Source organism: Plodia interpunctella, chromosome 3 (assembly GCF_027563975.2).
Source record: "Plodia interpunctella isolate USDA-ARS_2022_Savannah chromosome 3, ilPloInte3.2, whole genome shotgun sequence".
NCBI classification, from domain to species: Eukaryota; Metazoa; Arthropoda; class Insecta; order Lepidoptera; family Pyralidae; genus Plodia; species Plodia interpunctella.
The window spans coordinates 10,105,883-10,131,231 of NC_071296.1; the positions used below are offsets into that span (position 1 = coordinate 10,105,883).

The following is a 25,349-nucleotide window of genomic DNA, read 5'->3' on the forward strand; positions in this document are numbered from 1 at the left end:
TCATACCTGTAATATCTAAAAATAATAATATGTAGACGATACACTTAATACAATAAAACTGGAGATGGCGCGAGCATCGATACATGTGGATGTATGTATCATAGATCCCACTTAGAAACAGGTAACAATCAAATATGAGAAAGATACACATAAATTATATTTTATAGGGTACTTTTCAATCACAATATTCCAATTAAAAACCCAAAACGGGAGTCCAGCAAGCGCTACGCTATGATTTGACATTGACAAATGAAAAGTACTCATAAACAAGATTCTCTTCATATAAAATGGAAATTATTAATCATGTTGTCAATGACAATATGCAAACATATATACTTATGTATTAAATTGAACTCTATACATATTGTATTATAATTGTGACCTAACACAAGACAAAAAACATATAAAAGTTCTCTCTCTCTCTCTTTCATCTGAGATATCTCACTACTAGGAGAACGTCGTCTATTCAGCTATAGAGTGTCCGCTTTCCCACATCCTTGACGACATAAACCCAGCACTTCTTGGGATTTTGTGGAAGCATAAACTTGCATCAATACTAACAATTTATTATTATGCAAGGTAATAAATAAAAATTAACACAAATATTTCAATAAGAATGATTTCAAGTAAGTATAGTTACTTGTACAGTCGACAGTTCATTAGCCTACCCAAATTCATTGCAAACTCGCCGCTTTTACACCGCCATAGAGGTTCATGCAGGGTAAATTGATGTGCTGTTGACTGTATACATAAACTTTTACGTTAAGCCCTTTGATTATCTACTTTATATTATATATTATACTTTATATTATATATTACACTTTATATTATACTTTATATTATATATTTTAGAATGTACTACCACCGTAAGTGTCATTGAGGGACCAAACATCCACTTATTGTCGGTAATACGTTTGCGGACTTGACTGTACTTTGCTTAAGCCTTATTGGTTTCCGTTAGCGACACTTTTCTTTTCAAAAGGTGGGTTTCTGTGCGTCCTGATTTAGATTTATGAGATTGATTTAGAGATTTTAGCAAATTGATAGAAAGTTCTTAAGGTTTAACAATATTTGATATTGTTATCACTTCCCTTGATCACTTTTCACTGTATGGTCTTCGCGTGTTCTTGGTTCCATTCGGGATTGTGTTGCCCGGAGTCAGTGTAATTTAAAAAGATTCGACTGTGATTTTATAATTTGCGCCTGTAAGTTATTAGAAGTCATGTATACATTCGGAGCTGTGACGCCCCGAAGCTTAGGGTTCGCGTACAACTGTACATTTTTGATTGTTTGATTTTGAATTTCTAGTGAACATTTGGCTATGGCGCCGTCGACCCCCTTTCGGGTGCTATTGTTGCCTATTAGCTGCTAAGGCAGTCGCCTCGTACGACAACCACGAGAGGATTTGGAGTGATCCTATTCTAGGGCGGAACCACACGCAACGCAATCAAATATAATGTCGTGGCACAAAACCACACACGAGTATACGATGTATGCGAGCCAGGCAAGCCAACATGTTAAGTCAAGCCGCAATCTCAACCATCTCAACACATACCCTGTATCTAGCTAGACGTCGACTCTCCACGTCCTTTGTTTTTAATGAGCACACTGAGCCCCGCAAACAGCCAGTGTTTTAAAAAAGGAACAAAAAAAAAAGTCTTTTCAAATTTTCTTCTTCGTGTGTTGTGGCATTATCATTTGACGATTAAGATTTTAATAAGTACAATATTATAATATTACGTTCTTTTGTGTGCAGAAAACGATTCTAAATTCAAATTTGACAGTAATTTCTTTTTTCAGAGGACGTCTAATTTACAAGAACAGTTTTATGAAACGGTTCTAAATTCAAATTTGACAGTTTTTATTTTCGAAAAACAGTTTTAATAGTATCATCATCATAACATAATTTAGAATCAATTAACTAAAGTACGACTTTTAATTTGGCAACATTGAAGCGGTCGAACAGAGAATGGAATACATGTGACAAATCAAACAAACTCATACTGATCTAATCTGTCATGAAGCGTCTAAAAATGATACTTATCAAAATTCTGTAGAAATGATAATATTAAATGTGGAGTAATAACGTGAAATAAGTAGTTTTAAGACATATTTTTACAGAAACAATTTTGCAGCAATGTCTTGGATACTCGACTGTGTAACAGCTGCTTCCTTTATGAACTTAACGAGTGATATGAAATCTTGAGCAGCCTCAGCAACTTGTAAAGATATTACTTAAAGATATTTTAGAATCAGTCAAAAATTTTCCCGACCGAGCACAAAACGAAATTAAAATAAATGGCGTATTTATAAAAAAAAAACTAACTGCGCACCGGGGCTTCGCACCAATGATAATTTCGGGATAAAAAGTACCCTATGGTTTTATCATCCTTGTACCAAAAATCATATCAATCGGTCGAGTCGAGATCGAGATTTTGCGTGAAAGAGTAACAAATATACATCCTCACAAACTTTCACATTAGTAGGAAGTAAAACAATCTGGAAGATCGAAATTGTCATATAAATGAGATCCAATGTCCGGGTCTTGGATGTTTATCTACATATGTATTTGTTATAAAATATAGTATCGTTGAGTTTAGTATCTCATAACACAAGTCTATAATTTACTTTGGGGCTAGCTCAATCTGTGTGATTTGTCCTAATATATTTATTTAATATATTTATTTATTTTTATTTAATGTTGTGTGTTATTTTTTTATGTGTCGAATCTTGAATCTTGTACGTCACAGTAGCCTTCCTACAACTACGTCTAAATAAGTATTAATTATTGAGTATATTTTTTTAAATACTTCAGATTTATTATTAATCCAATATGAGTCAATAATCCCATACTTAGACAAAAGAAATTTAAAAGAAATTACTGAATTAAAATTTTCGTGTTTCATTATCTGTAACACTGTCCGAAACTTATATATAAATATAAAAAAGGTACGATTAATATATCTAAAGGCGCGTTTAATACCTATTTTAAGAATACTAGAATCATAAAAATAAAAAGAACCCCTCGACTCCGAAGTACCTTGCACCGTCTCGTCTGCTAGAAAAAAGCTGACGGTTTCCAAACGGTTGAACACACATTTTTCAAACATAGCTAAGAACACTCGATTAAATTATCTTTAAAAAAACATATTAGTATCGATTCAGCCGTTTGCCTCCTATGATGCCGCAGACAGACATACAGATACACAGACACGTTAAACTTATAACTCCCGTCTTGTACACGGGGGTTAAAAAGGAGTCACATTGTAGCTCTCACTATCTTCCGAGTCCACAATCTCAACCCCAGACAATCAACCCTACACCTGATTTCGGGGTAGAGACTGATATATCGCCTTCTACCCCTCCAACCCTCAATTTATATTCAAAACACGAAACGCCGCGACCTACGCTACTTTCGAGCTTACATATTTATTTCGCGTTGTAACTTGTTTCTTGACCTTCCTGAAAAATTGTAAATATTTATAGTATATTTCTGTCTTGATGAGATGACGGAAATTTATAAGTAAACAAACGTATTATACATACGTTTGTTTACTTATAAATTTCCGTGTATATACGGCACACCTAAACTTTTTGCAAAAGTGTTAAAGAAATGCTAATAAAATGGCCACATCATCCTTACATAATTATAAAACAAAGCTTACTGCCGCGTCTGTCTGTCTGTTTATCTCGAAAACTACTGCACGAATTTTCATATGGTTTTAACCAGTAGATAGTGAAATTCTTGAGAAGGTTTAGGTGAATAATTTATTATAATTTTATCCGATCGAAGCCGAGATGGGCGGCTTAATACCTATTACGACATTTTTGTCCCTACATCTGTGATCTTTCATTCCATTTCATTATGGCTCAATGTTCATTTAAACCAATTTAAAAACCAAACCAATATACGTACCTCTTTAATTAACTTCCTTTCTGTTAGCAAGCAATCAATTCGTGTCTACTATTAGTTCCCCTACCAACTGCGCAATTAAGCGTTCATCTCAAAAATAGATTTTTGTTTAAATAAGTTTGAATTTAAATTGTAAAAGTAGCAACAATGTATGCAAATGCACCCGCCCCAGGGGACTGTAAATTTGGGGAGGTTTATAGTGTTTACCCTGCATTATGAGCGAGGGTACTATTGTTTCTCTATAATGTGTAGCTTTCTTATATTGTTGCTCGTCTACTAGAAAAGAGCAGACGGCTTCCAAACGGTTGAACAAACATTTTCCAAACATAGCTAAGAACTCTATGATGCCACATACAGATACACAGACAAGATGTCGTACACAAATATATATATGACATTGGGCACAAGTAACGTCACAAATGTTTTGTCAAAAGTAGTTTTAATTATATATTCATTTGAGAAAAAAATACTATTACTATTTACTGATCAATTAAAGCATGTGAATGCATTTATTGATTTTATTTTATAACTATTGTAAGATTCAGGAAATATCGACGCGGGATGAGAATTCTAACCATAAGCAGTTACTTTCGAATCGACTTCGAATTGAGTTCCAATGGTAACCCGCTGCATCCACCTACAAGATTTATCTAACCACTACTACAAAGTAGACACTGTTTGTCGTTGCACCCTCACAGATAGGAAAAAGAATTACTTCCATCCAATTTAAGAAGAGGTATTTGATCTTATGAAAATAGTTGTCTAAATTAAAAATTAATAAAATCAATGTTTTATGTTTATCAGTATGATTTGTTACGATGTAAAATTAAGAAAAAATATATTATGGAATACACACTAGCTAAATTTTGTATTACGTAATTGAATGAGTTTTAATTCGAAAATAAGGGTATAAAAAAAGAACATGAAGATGAAGATCAGACCATTCTGAAGTATATAAAGGCAAAAATAATATCAAGGAAAATTATACAAAAGGTCAACTTTTAGGCGACGGCGCCTTGTGAATATTGCCGTTTTTCTTACTTAAATAAGTTACAAAAGGTCAACTTATATAAACTAACCCAGAGATTTCTATAAAAGTTCCTTAGGGCTCATCATCGTATAATTTAAGAGAGAGGCTCTTGTCAGCGGAGTTCCCTTCATTGCTCTCTTTTTCATTTATTTGCCTGGTATATCTTTTGGTCTTCCTGGGCCCCTCCTTCCTTCTACATTTCCTTCTATATAATTAGCCGAAAGGCTGATGGAAAAAACATAAACTAAATCAAAAGTAACAATTTCATCAGAAGACAATTCAAATTAAATACAAAAGGAGAAATAGTTACAAATGCTTCCTTGCGTTCCTACATACGGATTGCTAATTGAAAACACAGTTTCAGAGAAATGAAAGATCTGAGAGGCGACACTAGCACATGTACCTGAAATTCGGTGACATTTTAAAATGTACATTTATTACAAAGGCTTAAGGTTGAAAATTGTGTTGTTTCGGTATAAGAATGGAAAATGTAAGTTGGTGAGGCGACGCAGATGAAGGACCTCGCCTCGCTGTTGGATTTTCATTGACAAGTCGTGACTGAGGGTTGTTTACACCTTACGATTATTTTTCTTATGTTTGTTTTATTAATATTACAAAAAGCAATACGAGGTGTTAGAATCTTTATTATTTACTACCTGAATTTCGTAATTTTGCTCCCCTATGTCGGATTGAAAAGTTCACTTAGAATAATGTAGTTTCCTACCAGTGAAAGAATTTTGGAAATATGTTCCAGGTAAGTTTAAATGGCTGTTGATGATGATATGTATGTTCCGGAGACGAGACGGAGAGTATATAATATAAGGGTAGAAGTGTAGATTTTTCATAGATCTATTATTTATTTATACGACTCCTTTAGTTCTGATTTGAACTATAGTTAACACAAAAGTAACGAATGAAATGAACATCGCACATTTGTCACTTCTATGAAAATAAGTAGAAAAAAGATTAGTTTTTTAACCAATTACATAAACGAAAAAACAAATAAAATTTCATACATTTAAATCTGAATAAAAATTGAATCGTATAAACGCTCCTAAAAAGAGCATACACGTCACAATGCGCTGCCGATTCACGAGATGCACCCATCGCTTCGGGTTAGTGACACGTCTGCACTGCGCGGTTCAATTCCACCGTTTCCCAAAATTTTCACAGACTTTAAAATAATATCTTAATTTATAGAATATCGTATTATAGAATAACATCTTAATTTTTTTTTTAGAAAACGGGTTAGAGATTTTTATTTAAAAAAATTATAGATTCTAATTAACATTGCGAAAAACCGCTTGTTTATTTGTTACCTCTTCACGCTCTATTTACTCAACCAATCTTCTTAAAATTTTGCATATAATGTAGTTTGAAGTATGGAGAAGGACATAGGGTATCTTTCACCCCGGAAAAATGACGGTTCTCGTGGAAAATTCACGCAGGCGAAGCCGCGGTAAGCTACTATATAGATAAATCGCTTATTCAACTGTTACAAACCTACAAATAAGCAAAAAAGAACAGCGGATCCTTATAATTAAAACACAGTATATCGTATAATGCAGCAGCCATGATGGTCATAACTCAGGGATATTATTGCACTAGTGAGAGTACAAAAACCACTCATGTCCTTCCGTTGATGTCTTAAGAGGCGACTAAAGGATAAAAAGAGGAAGGACAGCTAATAGACAACAAAGGCATTCCCAAAGAAGAAGTCAGACAGGCTCACATTCGAATCATATATATGAAGAGGCATTTTTTAAACCCCGAAGCAAAAAATAAGAGTGATATAGGTTTGACCGCCAAGTGTGTCTCTCTGTCTGCGTACGCGGCACCGTAGCTCATCAACGGGTGAACCGATTTGGATGCGGTTCCTTTTATTTGATAGCTAATTTTTACGCGGTGGTTCTTAGATATTTTTGATCAAAATCGGTTTAGCCGTTCAAAAGTTGTGGCGAAATGAATATTGAAAGTCGGGGGTCTTTTAATTTGTCTAACAAATAATACTTTTTTACACTGATAACGCCCAAAATTGGGGTTCCACAGCCGCAAATAAAAACCTATCCTAATTCAACATATCTACATTACTTACATGTATATTATGTTACATTTAAATTAGGAATTAATTTAAAAAAAAAACAAGAGCTCAGCGTATCTCAATACCTCATGACGCTGCACATAATACCTTAACTACAAAAAAGGATGCTTATTAAAAGCGCATTGCCCTATCTCCTAAACAGATGTTTGTCGTTAACTCTCAGCCCCTAAAATTAGATAAACTTAAGTGGATCACGTAATCATGTTTAATCTAAGCATTATTATAAATCGGTGACTATTATCTTAACGGTGATTATGATATGAAGCATTTTTATACGGTGCTATTATTATAATTTAGTGTTCTTGTTGTGGTTGTTAAAGTAAATAAATCAAATCAAATCCTATTTTTTGTGGATCACAGGTAAAAGTTATTACTAAAATCATAGATCTCCCAACATACATATATATAGTATATTGTGAGATATATAATAGTTAGTACAGTCATGTCATGCCCAAACGGACATACAATAATTTTATCTAATACAATAATTACTACATATTATCGTATTGTCATTTAAAAAAGTCATTAATTGAGTAATATCATTTTTCCGTCAAAAATAATTTTAATTTCTTTTTAAAGGCCATTAAATTCAGTTCTTTCTAACTGGTAACTTATTATCAGATGCCATACCAAACAAATATACATAAAAGACTGAATATTTATATAAGTAACTAGCGACCGGCTCCAACGTCACACGGGTGCAATATAACGCATATGAACCTTCGTTTTTAATCACTATATTTAAAAAACCCCGCATCAAAATCTGTTGCGTAGATTCAAAGATCTAAGAGACAGATAGACAGCGGGAAGCGACTTCGTTTTTTACTATATAATGATATATATATGGCATGTTATTCCGTAGAATAAAACTACACTTTCGTGGCTGTCGCAAGAGGTGATTAACAGGCCGATAGGCAACGATAGTATTCCTAATGAGGGTTGATGTCAATGAAGAGCGGCCGGTGATAAAATCTCAGCTGTATCTTCAAGGTTTATTTTTATGCTGTTGCTGTGCTTTAAAATATAATTAATTTATTACTTGAGATATCCGATGAAGATCTCTCACAGACAAGTACGGAATTATATTCAAGCTAATATTAATATATAAAATTTAAATAAAAGAAATTTATCTACTAACTATAAACTTGTATTTGAGAACTCTATATACAATGGTTACCTATATCTTTAGAAGCACTTGAATCTATCAATATAGCAATATAGGCAGTTCAAAGGTCCATAATTTACACGTTACATAAGCACTGACGTCCGCACAAAGCCGTGGATATTGATGGTTCGGCCATGCGCGATGAAGGTTCGATATTGCAGTGTTTGTAACCGTAGATTCTCACAGATATTCGCATCTATAATCCCCTATTGGCGTCATAGTTTCGGCTATAATGTTAGACAGATTTTGTTTATTGAAAACGTTATATTTAACAAAAGAATCGATAACAATGACTGATTTACCAAAGATAAAACCTACAAAAGACGGACACACCTTCTTAAGCTAACTCAAACAAAAAGTTTGATTTCTTTACGTATTTTAAAACCTTTTAAAATTTAGTTTGATCTGTCCCGATGTTTGCTTGTCTGTCTGTAATCAAATCTTGCAAGTTAGATTTCTCCTCCTTCCAGTTCTCCTACAGAGTTGAAATTTCCCACGTCGTTTCAGTTTCCATGATAATGCATTATCACGATAATCATGACACGATGGTGCACCCACGATCGGCACCTAACGATGGTACTCCTCAGTGGTTTACAGCACAGACATGGGTTTTTGTCAGGCGTAAAAATGCCACAAGATCTCTCTGACGACAATAAAAGCTTGTGGCAAATATGATATTTTTGTAAAAAAAAAAACTTGTTTATGAATCAATTTCAAATTAATAAATTTTTCAATTTGGATTACAAATCAAAGAAACTTAATCAATTGAGGGCATGTCAAAATATGCGCATGGATCTTAAGCCACCGTAATAGAGGCGAGTTTGAATTTTACTTGCTTGATGTGCTGTTGGATGCACATAAAGATGGATTCTTTTAGATGCAATTACGTAGGGCTCGTTAAAGTCCCCAAATTGAAGTGACACTTATTTTTAACGTAAAAACAACAAGGGTGTTGGTCTTCAAGCCGTCAGTGTCAACTTACAAATAAAACAGACAATTAAAGAAAACTGTCGCTGGGGTTGAAGTCGTTGCTGCTGCGATCGTATTACATTGACATCCTACAATACTTCATACAATTACTTCCCCGCTGTGGGATACTTATATCGTGAAAAATTGTGAAAATAAAGTGTAAAAAAAAATCCTAACGTCTCATTATAACGTTTAATTATGACTTTAAAGCGCCAAGTTTGAGCAATATTTTAAACTTATTTCGTGAGGGGTTTAAAGTTTATCAATTGAACAAAGTAGGCATTATAAACTCCTATTCCAATATATACATATATATATATATATATATATATATATATATTCGGTACTATATGTATAAGCACCAGTCTTTTATATTATTAATTTTTGGCACAACTTTGATTAAAATTTACACAGTATAAAGAATCCAATTTTATACTTTCGATGGCAAAAAGTGATTGGACATAAAATCAAAAACATAAAAATGGCTACCCAACACTTGGGTGTATTAAATTCCGTCACGCAAGGGGAGGGGGTGGCTAAATATCGGATATCTTATTATTTTTAGTCAAACTCCCTACCTTCTACTTAAATATTTCGTGAATGGCTTTCTTTACTTTTCCTTCATGTAAACTTAAGAAAATATGGCACCGATAATTTTATCTAACATTTGTATAACAAACGCTACGTTGATTGATCTACTAATGTCCAAATATGAATAAAGATTTAAATTAATTATAACTTCAAATTCTGACTAAATTAATAGTACCACGTACTATATGCCAAACCAATCCTGGTCAAAGATACCACACCTCATGGATCCCAACAAAGGACCGGGCAAGCCAAGAACCAGATAGCGAGGTGACTTGAACGGGTTCCGCAAAATCTGGACAACACAGGACCGGATCAAACGGAAATAATAGAGGGAAGCCTATGCTTAACAGTGGAACACCTGATGGCTCTAAATATTTAATTATTACTAAAATTAAGAGTATATATTACTATAAAACTTGTACGACTGTACAAGCACATGAAGTTACCCTACATAGGCCTCTATTATATATAAATAACGGTGAATTTGCAATGAATTTGGGTAGGTTGATGTGTGAGAATTGCAACACTGATATTTCGTCCTGAATAATTTTCATTTCATGCGCGAGAGTAGCTTCATCGTGCAATCAGATTTGAATTAACGTTGCAAATAATATAATAAAAATAATGTCTCACGCTGCTTCAGAGCAATCGCATCGCAATCATCAATCGATACTCGATACACGCATCGATTACAGCCGAGTGAGCACGTGCGCTAAACACACACGTCTCGCCATCAATATTCATAAAGTTGAATCGATTCTGATAGGAGGATTTGTTGGTTACGTGGCCCTGTTTAAATTAAGGCTTATTTGGTAGGGCTGGATGAAGACTGACTTAAGATATTAAGCATTTATAATGCAAACATTTGACGACCTCGGTGGCGCAGTGGTAAAGTGCTTGCCTCTGAACCGAGAGGTCCCGGGTTCGATCCCCGGTCGGGTCATGATGAAAAATGATCTTTTTCTGATTGGCCCGGGTCTTTGATGTTTATCTATCTAAGTATTTGTTATAAAATATAGTATCGTTGAGTTAGTATCCCATAATACAAGTCTAGAACTTACTTTGGGGCTAGCTCAATCTGTGTGATTTGTCCCTATATATATATATTTAAACAGATAAACATGCAAGACCCAGGTATAATAATAGGTATAATAAAAGTTATATCATTATACTTATCTATTTACACTTCAAAATCATTGATAATTTTATCAATTGCACATGCATACAGTACTACCGAAAATATGCACATTTTTTATGATAAAACTTTTGTATTTATTATCATTTTATTAATGATTATTACGATGATAAAGGATTAAAGATTCCACAAAATAACATAGGTACTTGTTAGAATTTTGTTGAAAATTTCGTATAAACGTAGTCGTAGAACGGCGATACCTTTAACGTTAAATTAAATCAAATTATGGAATAGGTCAAAATATACCAAATAAATTATATAAATCTTTTCATTAATCATTTATCAATTTTATAACATAAACAATTTGAAACACATGCCTATTTATTTCAAATCATCGACCTATAGGTACATTAATCTAACCATGAACTTTCGATACGTCCCGGACCTAATCCCTAGTCTATTTACGGAAGATCGTAAAACTTACGAATGATAAACGTTCGTGATGCTGCCCCCTCAGATAGCGCGATAGAAAATACTGAGTTAAGATACTGTAGGAACCAGACCATTTTATTTTCAACTATATTTAGCCCGCGGCTTCGCCTGCGTTCGTTTCGTCCGCTCATAACTTATTACTGTCATTATCTCAGGTTATAAACAACGTATGGTGATAAAACCTATAAGGATTTTAAGTTAGACTATCCGCTATACAACTGTGAATATCGCATCGAATTCCATCTAGTAGTTTTTGCGTGTAGCGCGAACTAACATACAGACAGACAAAAATTCTAAAAATAAATTGTTTTGGCATCTATTTGACAAAATATTTTTTTTGTATTCATAGCCGATTATTATTTTATGTGGGAGATAGTTTCTATTAATATATATAAAACTTTAATGATATTTATTGATTATTCTTGTTTGAATATATATGTAATCGTCTACCACTTTTTACACTCGCATATACTTTAGGGATATACTATCTTTATATTAATAAAATAATTTGATATGAGTTTCCAATCATTATCTAGAGATAGCACAAAATGTGGATTGTGGATTCTAAAAGATGATATGTATGGCCGTCAAAAACATTATTATAACTCTTGAAATATAATTGTTACAATTTTGGAGTGATTTTAGATAAAATATGTTTAGAAATTGATTTTAATAATTTGTTCAGAAGCAAAGGCATAAAGCCTAGAACAAACAACAATGGCAATTGCCTCAAGCTTAAAAAAAGCAATTTTGGGTAAATATACAGTTCGTATAGGAATGATTAATAGAATTAGGGTCCTGATACTGAAAGCAAAATTCAAAAAGGGTCAAAAACCACCCCAGTTGCATTCATATCTTTATAAATCGACGTTAGTGCACAACAGACATACAAATAAGGCCTGCCCCGGCGGGAATCGAACCTGAGCCTACCGCACCGGGGACGTGACTAGTGTGCCGATAGGCAGTAGAGTTTTGTGTGTAATAGAGCGCGCGTCGCTGAATAAAATTTGATCAAATAGAGAACAAATTAAGATAGGATAGGTTATTGGGCCAATAATGGTGAGACGTGTGAATTGTTAGGTGGGAAAATAAATAAATGTAATTTGTTTGAAATTCATGATAAACATACTGATAAATAACTGATGCCTTTCTTTTTCTGGCTCACTTTAAAAGTCCTATATATGTATATGTTTATTTATTTATTGTCATAACAAAAATAATACTTTACCTACCCCGTCAAATGAAAGAGAGATAACATAATTAAGGTTAACGCATGAGACAAAACATGATTATAAGTTTAACTAGCGTTTTATTTATTTTATCACAAAAAAAATAATTTGAGCATACTATGAATAAAAGCTACTCTAAGCATCTGGAAGGAGATTTGCTTATATATAACTTTAAACCCCAAAATGAGAATAGTCAATTTTTGCTGACAACGCAAGGTGAGGGTAAGTATAGAACATAACCTTGTGTATAATATTTATGGGAAGGGATACATTTCACTTCAGCGGTAGTGTATTTTTTAGCTATCTGTGGTTATTTTAACAAAACTATGACATTTTACATACCTAGTTATCTAAGGCCTGTTGTCTACATTGTTCATAATTTTAATTTTTGAGTAAAAATAGTTTTTTTTTTTTACATTAAATTTTGTTGTGTTTTCATTTACATACTAGAACAATATTATATCCTTTCCTAAAAAGATTCGAATTTAGTTTCAATTACGACCCATAGATCAACAAAAAAGATAAAGAACAGCCGTTTATTTTACAAATAAAAAAAACGTTTTTTTTCCTCGAAAAAATTACAGGTTACAGCTTTTTTTAACAAGAACTAGAATATTACATTTTCTTTAACAACATCTTAAGAGCAAATTGAAAAACAAAAGCAGAACTAAGCAGTATCGGTGTTTTTTAGACCGCAATAATCGGCTTATCGCGCCCTCTGGAATATTTGACGAATTCTATTCGACTCCCTGTTAGCCGAAATACTTCAGAAAAATAAGATAAATTGTGGTGACTAAATGGTGGTTCCGTATTAATTTTCCACGAGTAAGTTTATAGATTAATCTACGTATTTTTTACACTGCACAGATTTTGTGATCTGACATCCGTGTGAATTTGTTGAATGAAACTTGAGTCATATCTAGAGAAATCGATGTCAAAATATGACAAAACATTTTTGACCTCCCATTCGGGTGGTACAGTCAAAAGCAGTTTAACCTTCCCATATTCATTGCAAACTCGCCACTATTACCGCGCCATAGAGGTTCATAGGGTACTAACTTGATGTGCTGTTGACTGTAGGTACAATACAATTGAGTGATCCACTGAACGGATTTAGTAGTATGGAAAATCGAAATTTTCAGTTCGTATTTCACTGATTATTTGTTTAAGAATAGTGTAGAGTAATATTTGAGCACAACTATAATATTATTCAGTTTTTTATTGTAATGCTAAATTGTACTTGTAATACGACAATTAAATTATATTTCAAAAAGATAAAATCGCGCTTCTTTTGATCGTGTGAGAATTTTAAGATAATAATCATCATATGTCTTGTAAATATCTTCAACATTGCCCGCCTTCTTTTTGCCACTGCTGGGTATAGGCTTTTATTAATGAGCGCCATCTATCACGGATTTGTGCCTTCCGAAACCAGTTTCAACCCGCAACTTTTGTTATATAACTTAAAGAGGTCTTAATAGTAAAGGTTTCAAAGTCACAACAAAACTATAAAATAATTTAACGCGGAACAAAACAATGGCTCGTATACGGAACCACAAAACTAAATTCCCGCCAGCTGCGTCCTTTCCCACCACACTTCTGATTGACACCGGATCGCGCACGGTTCCTGCACAAAATGTACCCCATTATTTTGCTGAGTGAGCCGTCCTGAAAATAATAAGCCTTTTCAGATGATAGCCCTGCAATAAACGTGTGTATTTTATTTTTAATGTCGTTCTTTTACTATCGCGTACGTTATTGAAAAAATATTTTTTTACCTTTCAATAATTCCAGTTCTTTGAAGTGCCTTTTGTCATAAATAAAAAATATACTTCGAAAATTTTTTTGTCTTCCTTGAATACCATATCTGAGATATTTCGTTTTATTTTCATGATACGTTGCTTTAAATGTATCCTGATTATATGGAAATTATGAACTTTCCTTGTGAGAAAAGTCCATTCTCTTTTGCTACAGATTAAAATCAATACGCGCAAATAGGCGAAAAAATCCAATTTTCAATTGGAACAGACCCTGCAAATTGGGTCAAATCCATAACGGTTCTAGCCCGTAAATCCCGAAGTTCGTATTTCGAACGAAGTTACGGCCCATCGGCCAATTGGACGGCCTCTTATCGCCGTCCAATGACATCGACCGATTACACCGGCGCCGTAAATTCGAAAATGGAACTCAACTTCGTTAATTACTGCGAACCCGTTCGGTTATCTCGCGAAAGATCTCCAGCATTCCAAATATTAAATTTTGTATCTCGTTGGAACGTCGTACGGGTGGAATTGCGTTCTAAATTTGAATTAAAATCCCATACAACTATAACGTTTAGCTCAACCCCACGCAGATGGCGGCACTAATGCATTAATATAACTTTAAGATTTGGCAGTGATTTTACTACTGTCCTTCTTTCAATTAATGAAAAATAAATAGATGCAAATGAAATACAAGTGCAGCAGAACATAATCGTTAAAATAGTCATGACATTGCTCGTGACACGAAGCAATTGTTGCGATACTAACGGTTCATTAAATCGGAGCCATAACAATCATTTATCGATGCTACATCGAGTACAATCGAATCGAATGGGATCGCTTAATTAATATTATTTAAGGATGTAATATATATGTAGACAGGATTATTGTGCCTAAATAATAACTACACTTGAGAGAAATTGACAATAATTTATTACAGGTATAAACATTACAAGGTCAGCTTATTACAAATATTAATTAACATCGAAAATCAATGGAACAGTTAAATTAAACTGCACAGCAACACCATTGCGAAGAATCAAGAGGAACGTTAATAAAAACATCACCAATTAAAATATTGCCTCTTGCAAACAAACAGAAAGCCACTATTGGCCTCGTTACTGTTCAGTTTTCACTGCAAAAAGGATTTATTTTGCATTTTTGGCGGGACATTATTGTTTCTGATTTGTCGAGTCTGTGCTTGCGTTTATATGAAACATTGCATTTTGGGCGGGAAATTATGTTTGATTTGTCGAGTTGATATGAACCTGAGTTTATATGAACATTTTTATTTGTTGCTTTTGATTTATGTCTTTTAATGTTTTTATCATTTTTTCCTCTGTACATATTGATATTTCATGAAATCTGAAATCGTTGATTTACTACCTTTGAATAAAACAGTAACTTTTTCATTCTTCATAGTTATATTCGTCATCGCTAGCTAAAGGTCATATCGTTATATCACCGGAATTTGTGGAATGAAACAGACAATAGTTTATGCACTATTTATGCAGTGGTTTGCCATTGTCTTCCCCACAGTAAATAGTAACCACACATGTTTCGAATTAAGAAGACCTCGTAAAGAATTCGTTAAATAACGTGAATAATTACAGAACTTATACACAATTCTGTCAGACTTATGTATAGAATTTATTGTCGGAAAGTTGCATTTTTTAACCTATCAAGGGCAGTATACACACATACCAGTACTAGGCGAAGAAACAACAACTTGGAGGTAGAAGAATATTCTGCGTTGGAGTCGGAACAGACAGCCCGATTAGTCAGTTGCTAGATGACCACGGGTCGTTGTAACACGACCCGAAAAGTCCAAAGTATAAAAGCAATTAACGTACCTGGCAATCTCTCGCTGGGCAGCATGCAGCTTGCCAGCCAGCCGCGCCGCATCAGCCTCAGCGGCGCGCGCTCGCGCCTCCCAGTCGCTGCGCGCGCGCCTCTCACGCTCCGCATCGCTGCGCGCAGCACCCTCGCGCTGTGAATAGAAAACACACTTTTAAAATCCAATATCCTATTGCGAATTCAATATACAAGTCGTACAAGCTACCAAAAAATAACTCATTTACCAGAATATGAAACTTTTATAACATCTTTCGAAACTAATTCTTTATAGCGCATCGTTTCAGCAAACAATACATCTTTCGAAGACTTCGCAAAGAGCCGAACGATCAAACTTTAATATTGTTCATTTATTTCAAGCGCAGAACAGAGCCGTCAATGGAAGCGAAACCAAGTTTAAATTCGCTCAATTTCCTGTCCTATCTTTGTTCGATAAATATTTCAACTAAAGCATATTGCTGTAGAAGATAGTTTTGTTTCTTACAATCGTTAGGTATTCCTCATGGTTGATGGTCGTCGAAATTAATTTGAATGAAACACACACATCGACTTTCTTGGCAATGTTAAATATGTGTTTTGTCTTCTTCATTTCACATACTACAGATAAGTTTAATTGGTAAGAAATATGCACTACGCCCGCGGAGGTCGACAAAATTCAAATTTATCAATTAATTTAAATCAGTCTCGTAATTAGAACATAGAAAATCTTCAGAGAATGTCATAAAATTATTTAACAGAATCCCAGTCTAGAAACAGCGATAGTTTTTATATTTGCATCGATTTCTATTCACCATAAAACTTGTTACCAACGAGTGCAGTTTCATCTCGTCTATGGAAGAGAAAAATGCATTCCAAGAGGTGGTAAACGAGATACGTTGGAATAATATATTGCTCAAAAGAGAAGCAAATTGTCTTAAATAAATTCTATTACAAAGGATAAATATGATCGGTATTACACTTCATAAGATTACGTATAGGTATTTTTTTAATATCACCACATTTTTTTTTGATTAATCCTTTCTAATCTTACACCAGTGTTAGCAATAACAGACTCGATAAGAAGAAGACGAATAAGGAGTCTTCATTTCTGATGATCGTAGTCCAGTCGAGATGGTCATTGAGTACAACAGATTTTTTTTTAAATTTAGGTTCTTTTGGGACAATTTCATTTCGTAAATTTTCACAAATTGAAACATCAAAATATGAGCTCTTACAATATTTTGCGAATATTAATATTGCAACTGAGGGCGAGTCGCCAAAGGTTTCGACATCGGATATGATTAAAATCTTGTTAAAGGCTTCTTTAAATAGAAAATTTCATCTCGAGTTCCCACAACCGAGGTCTGCATTTCCCACAAGTGTTCAATCATAATCATTATAAGCTTAGCATCTAGTCTAACTAATTAGGCGAATACCACCATTGATTATCTGCACATTAATTATGGAGGATAAACATGAGCTGGGTGAATCTTACCTGCAGTTAGTTTGGCGATGTAATCTTGTTGTATGGTGCAAATTATGAACGGTCTTGCATAATCAAGATTTTTTTTCAAGTTGGCAACACATCAGTAGTTTTTTGGGTTGCTAGTGACATAGATTGTGATGTTTGTGTATCACCTGGCCATCGACAAACTTATTTGTCTAATGCACAATTAAAATTCAATTCTGGCTTCGATTTAAAAAAAAAATAAAGGTAAATGTGAAGCATGTTTTAAATATTGACCCAACTTTAGTTATAGATTAAAACAAGTTTATTTATTATTCTTTTTTGTAGAGCCTGGTTCAACAGGTCTTTGAGAAAATAAAGTATTTTATGCGTTAACAGGTATTATGAACTACCTACAGAGCTAGTTTTAAATGTCATTATTGTTAGTGTTATTCTCAGCACGCTTGGACCACGGCATCAATTCACTATTCCTAAGAATCCCACTTGAAACTAGAACTAAGAACATTATGGTCAAGAGGATGGATAACTCTGTTTATCTATGACTTGGGCCGAACTCTCAAGTTTGTTGGTAGCAAGTTTGATGAAGTTTTAATTGAAAATTAGTCTTGGCCGTATCTCGCAGCTCCAGTTCATTTGGCCTCGGCCGGGCCGGTAATGCGATGGCGGACTTCTTTTATATATATATATATATTTTCAGTTTGTCTGTAGACTGTGAGACCTAATATTTTAAGTCTAGTCTAATGTCTCAAATCCCAACATGTTCCACAATTTGTCGATGTTTTTGAGAATGACTACATTTTTTAAAATAAGACTTTTTGAAAGTGTGACAAGCCTCTTTGTTGCGAGTACTTAAGAGCAGCGACGATTCTAAAAGTCGTTGATATCAAACAAAAATATCAGATCTCATCTCGACTTAAACTCAGAAAACTAAACACAAACAACAATAACAACAAAGCTGATTTGGTAACTAGTTCCACCCACTTGGTACACAGATGAAAAAGTAGTAGATTTTTGTGGGTGTATTTTGTCACCCAGGCGCAAATACGAAGTCTAACAAAACCAACAGTCGACGCCCACATTAAGTAGTTGTTTAGTGCGACTAAAACGCGTATTAACAATTTCCCAACTAGCCTAAAATAGCGCGGGAAGCGTACGCCATATTGGGATATTTATACTCTGTGGTTAGGATAGCTGTGGTTGCCGCGTAATCTGTATGTAATGCTATATTCCTTAAACTTTTGAACACATAACTACATTTATATCAAACTAGCGATCCGATTTGGCTTCGCACGTGTTTATACACATCTTTGGCAAAAAAATCTCTAAATAACAGTGAAAATCCGTTGCGTTTGCGTTGTTGGAAAGAAGAAAAAAAAAAGCAATATTATATTTAAAATCTAGGATTTTTTCTCGTTGATATTGAAGCATATTAAATAGTTTATATTTTCAAAATAGACGTGTGTCACTGACACTAACAACTCTGTCAATTTAATTAGGAATAAATTTGAAGATTGAGTCGGCTCGTTTCGGATGAAAGTGGGAACAAATGTGAACCGTTTCGGCTATTTTCGTGTGTTTCCGTCGCGGCTTGCTTTGACAGCCGTCTAAAAATGGCGGCTTGAGTGATGGCCGTTGGTGTTTTTGACATTTCGTTCCTTAAAAAGTTTCGCCACTTTCTTAGAAATGTTATTAATAGTAAACATTTTTAAAAGAGAGTAATAGGCTGTTTTAGTTGCCGAAATGATTAGTAACTATATATTTTTTTAAATTTCACTGCTTGGAAATATTTTTATATTCCACAAATAGATTGTAAGCGATCTATAGCTATAACTTGGTAATGACGTTATACCACGTGGTAGATATAGGTAAGTACCTATGTTTTTTAAATAAGTTGTAAAAACAAAGCTCACACAATTAATTTACATTATGCTAAAGATTTCTTTCTAATAGTAATTAGAAAGAAATCTTTCTTTCTAATAGTAATTAGAAAGAAATCTTTTTAGAATAGTTTGCGATCACATGTTTCAGCCATTTTGAATTCCACCGGACTTCAATTGAAAACAAAGCTTACAAAACTGAACAACTTGAGATATGCCATTTAGTGTAGCAACTCCGATGACACCGATTCGAGGAATATAGCATTCCGGCCTGAGCATCTTGAACTACGTAATTTGTGTTATGTATTTATTTTGAACAATTATTCTTAATGCCTGAAAAATATTTATCAGAGCTCTAAACGGTATTAGGTGCTATTAAAATCGGAGCTCTTAGAATTTGTGTGCAGAACGGCATCCCTCAACAGCTCTATTCAACACGGAAGCAGCTAATTTAGTTTCCATTTCTGGGGCATCAATCACGCAGACTGATGAGTGCTGGACTATATGTATGGAAGCAGTTGTTGCAAACAGAATATGGAGGATTTTGGTAGTTTTATAGTAATCAGTGCTTTATAACAATTCAAATCCTTTTAATACTTTCGTAGATACTGAAATTACAACAAAAACGACAATAAACCTTTTAAATTTTATTTATATTTGGCGACCTCGGTGGCGCAATGGTAAAGTTCTTGCCACTGAACCGAGAGGTCCCGGGTTCGATCCCCGGTCGGGTCATGATGGAAAACGATCTTTTTCTGATTGGCCCGGGTCTTGGATGTTTATCTATATATGTATTTGTTATAAAATATAGTATCGTTGAGTTAGTATCGCATAACACAACATACTCTCGAACATACTTTGGGGCTAGCTCAATCTGTGTGATTAGTCCTAATATATTTATTTTATTTATTTATTATTTACTTTACTATCTCGGCAAGAAATCACCCTGTATTAAATGATTATATCAATATTTATTTATAGATATATCTATATTGAAATAATGATTTATGAATGCCAAAAAATTACGTGGTAAAATAGTCGCGTATATTTATAGAAAGCAAAATTACGAAGACGTAATCGATCAATGTCCAGCTTTCAGCGGGCCGTTTCAGCTTTCCACCTTAATTTTCGTGACATTGTTATTTTAAGAGGCTATAAATATTTTGTAGTTTATTTATATTATGAACTGCATAAAAAAATACAAGAAATCGTATATCCACGATTAATTTTACAAACATGCTTTATGTATGTTTTGTGCCGGATACACACTATCACCGAGCTTACGTCTTTTTTATATGGGGACAAATCACACTGATTGAGTTAGCCCCAAAGTGAGTTTGAGACTTGTATTGGTTATACTAACTCAACGATACTATATTTTGTAACATATAGTTAAACATCTAAGACCCAGGCCAATACGAAAAAGATAAATCTCCGGGGATCAAACCCGGGACCTCCAGTGTAGCAGACAGGCATGATGACCATTAGGTCACAGAAGTCGTCAAAGATGCGAGAACTGTTTTTCAAGCAGGTTTTTACCAGCAATGTCTGTTAATCTGTTTGCCGAAGTTTCGCGAACTGTTTGCCGAAAAATACGAAAATATGATTTCGAAACAATAAACATGAGATTTTACATAAAAGGAGCCTAAAACAAAAAAACAAATTATCAACTAGGCACAGTGACACGTGCGCCAACAGAAAAACATTTTATTTGCGCACGACATTTCAAAAAGTCACCCGCAACTTTTCTCCCAAATTCGACACCCTTTCTAATTTCTTGGCAAACATCCCTTATTGACAGCTTCCATGTACTTAGTCCTATCGGTTTGTTTAGGCGTTAGGTATTAAATCCGCCCTGTGAAGGGTGAGCAAGGGAAACATCAAATAAGTAGTGTAGACAAATATTTGTACGATATTGCAAATCAGAGCTCAAAATTTGTTATTTGACAATAAACTGGGGAACTATGAAGGTACCTAATATTTATATAGTTAGAATAAAAAGTGCAACCTTCGTTCTTATGTCTGTTTACGTATAAATGAATGATTTACTACAAAATGTAAAAATGCTATATACTACTAACTATATACTAAAAAATTTAAAAATGCATAGAAAACTATGTTGCTCGATCAGTTTATTCGCTTCTTACTTATTACTTTATCAGCTGTATTTTTTCCCGCGCAAATCACAGAAATTGATCATGGGTAAGTGGCATGGAATTTTTATTTATGTAAAATGTATAGGATTTTTTTTTTTTTATTAAACTATCACTTTTTAATTTTTATTATCTCATGTTGCCTTGTTATATACTAAACAACAGGTATTAAACGCGCACATACCTTTTTTATTACCCAGACATTTTGGACCCTGTTACAAAGGTCCGTGGTCACTGGGCGAACCGTTAGTACCGTAACAAGGGCCGAAACATCTGGGAAACAAAAAAGGTATGTGCGCATTTAATACCTTTTTTTTTAGTATATAATTATGCAACGCGAAAGTTTAAAAGTAGTTATATTGCCTTGATATCGTAAAAATATAACAAGAATAATCTACTTTCTCTTTTAAATTTCCAAAACACTAATCCCATGTGATGACGTGTCGACCCCTGATGACGTCACGACAAACAATGACTCGCATTTTGCCAAACGGTGGCACGCGCCCGACACACGTCAACTTTCCCGCCAAATTAGACGGGGCTTTTAGTGCCGGTTTTTGCATGATTGCCCAAATGCCCTGGGCGAAACGTCTACGGCAGCCCTAAAAATCATTCGCTATAACAAACTTTAAGTATTTTACTTGCTATACTTTAAGTCGAAATTAAATCATTTTATTTACACAGGCAAATTTTCACGTCAAATTTTACATTATATATGTCTGAACGCTACAAACTAGTTAGGATTTTGATGACCTTTGCTGAGAAGAAATACCAAAAGAAATACATTAAACATTATAGACATGGTCAAAAAGTATACAAAACATGTTATCATACTAAGTTTTGTACTCAGTCTTACTAAAGTTCTAGGGCATCCTTATATTGAGCGGCAAAATGCTCAGGGATGCTTCTGGCCAACCTGAGGTGCCCTTTTGTGTCCAGCACCCAGGGCGGGCGCACAACTCGCCGGCTCCTTACGCCACCATTGGGGGCGTTGAATGCCAGTCATTTCGCCATTGAGAAACGCGGATTAGCATTCTTTTTCAAGACGAATGCACATTCGAAATTTAAAATTGAGCGTTTGAAGTGATAATTAAATGTTCGTACTCGTGCGCATAAATAAAACATAAGCTCTTGATCATGTGTGTTTTGTTTAATGTGACAATGTTGGTCTTAGTTAATAGAAAATGGATGACTATGAAATCATAAAGTATTCGACGTTCAAGGTACTTAATTAATAAGGTCTGGCAACAAAAATATCCAATTTTTTTTATTCGACTACCGTTCGTTCAATATTTAGTCTTCAGACCCACTGCTGTGCACAGGTCTTCCCCCTTTTCTTCCTCTCAATTATCTCCATAGGTCACCTATATTATAATGAGTTGTCTCAGTAAATTGAAGAAAAAAAAAAAATATTGACTTTTTTTTAATTTGCATCAACGCCAGTGACTCAATCATAATCCTAACGAATCCTTCCTAAACGCGAAAGTAAGTTTGTTTGTTCCTCTTCACGCTGTATCTACTGAACCAATCGTCTTGAAATTTTGCATATTAAAGTATGGAGAAGGACATTACCCTTTCATTCCGAAAAAATAACTGCTTCCGTGAGAAATCACGCGGGCGAAGCCGCGGGCAAAAGGTTATATATATGTCAAGTTTTTTATCTTGGTGTAACACTACTTACCAAGATAAAAAAAACTTTCTAAACTTATGCATTATAGTTTTATTCGTTTTATGACATGAGGCATTTCATTTCATGTAAATAAGGACCCGCTGCTCAAATCAATCAATCTGATCCTAATTACTCTATCCTATGATCCTGACCCGCATGATTCATATCAACTATCAAATGAAGAATAAACAGAAGAGTAACACACACACATCGTCATTCATCTTAATTTTAACCAGCGCGCCGCCGCTGACGTTTAGACAAAATGGCGTACTTTGCGTTTTTATGCACAAGTGAAAGTTAAAGGAACAGTGTTAGCTAGCAAGAGAACTGATGTACAATATGAATGGCAATAAATGTTTTCAATTTGAACGTCAAATTTAACGGTGTAACATCATATGTCAAAATATCTGCAAGTTTATAAATCACGATATAAATTATGAAATAGATACTAAAAAAATGGAATTAGTAGGTACTTGGTAGTACTTACTAATGACTAAACCATCCTAAGTTGAATGAAAAAGTGCCTGTCTAATTTCTGAATAAATGATTTGAATTTGAATTAAAAATTTATTTTTAAAAAATTGTGATTACTAAGAAAATAATTGATTCTCCCTGCGCCATTGAATACCTATCAAATAAATAGTCGATATTCTATTTCTCAATTAAGTAGTAATTTCTATTCTTACCATTTTCATGAACTATGGTTTAACTAGAGATGTTCAGGTGGCTATTCTGTAATGTGTTTAATTCTCATCTCAACCCCCATAGATCAAGACGTAGATTCACGAGATTATTGCTATAAATAATTCAATAAAGAATTACAATGCATCAGTTTGAGACAGCTGCTGTAATCTGCTTATAGTAATCCAATACTAGACGAAATTTTGGGGCGAAAACCCATAGAAATTCAATAACGAACGGGAAACATTTTTGTATGGAATATGAAGAAAATTGGTTGGGGAAAAGTCTGCTCGTTGAAAAACTACAAAATTGTATATATATATATATATATATATATATATAAATTATTTATTTATTAATAGACAAACGTATTAGTGTAGAAAGAGTATTAAATAGTGCTAAAATATCCACACTCACGTTTCGCGGTGTCAAAAAAAATCTAAATTTTTGTTTAAGGTTTAAGGCTAAACAAAATTATTACCTTCAAATTTAGTAACTGAATATAGTAATTTATTTAATTATCTTGAATTTGTATATAGGCATAGTAACCTAAAATAAATGTTTTTTAAATACACTATAAAATATAATAATAATAATAAAATAAATAATAAAATAAATTTCGTTACAGCGGCCACAGTTTAATAAACCAAAATTAATAGGTATAAAAAAATTATCAACGTTAGATATATAATAATAATAAGTAATCACAAAATATTCACTTATGACTAAGTTTTAAATATAAATATTATCTGAAAATGTAATTAAATGCTTCTTACTGCTTTAATTAAGATAAGATGGAATGTATTCGTCTGTAACCGGACTCCAATTTGTCCGAACGGACCGACAGACAGACCGCGTCGGAAGTCTTTGACCCATGATTTAATCGAGGAAGGACTAATTATCGTGGAATTTCTCAAACGAATAGCTGTGGCTGAGCTACGGTTATGTAAGGGTGATGGTAATGCTTACTTTGCTCAGCCTCAGTTATTTATACGTATATTTTACAATACAATAAATAATTATTAATGGTATTTAAATAATTGTATATAAATATATTATTCAATAAATTGTATATTCTATAAAACGTTACGTTTGACAGAATATGTAATTTAAATATATAAAGAAAAAATAAATTATAAGAAATCTAACTTGCAAGATATGATTGAAGACAGACAAGCAAATATCGGGACAGGTGAAACTAATTAAAAGCATATAAAAAGTATTAAAAACATTATAATACAACAATATAAACAAATATACACTAAGGTGCATCAGTCAATTGT

The 25,349-nt window shown here is 33.7% G+C and overlaps 1 protein-coding gene across 9 annotated transcripts in view; it reads right to left on the reverse strand.

The window, feature by feature from the left end:
* Nucleotides 1–25,349, reverse strand: part of LOC128682914 (uncharacterized protein) — a 343,500-nt gene that overhangs the window by 122,400 nt on the left and 195,751 nt on the right. For all 9 annotated transcript variants that reach the window (XM_053767952.1, XM_053767979.1, XM_053767960.1 and 6 more), the window contains one exon: nucleotides 16,239–16,375. In XM_053767952.1, coding sequence (XP_053623927.1) covers nucleotides 16,239–16,375 — 137 coding nt within the window. The remainder of the gene's footprint in view (nucleotides 1–16,238; nucleotides 16,376–25,349) is intronic.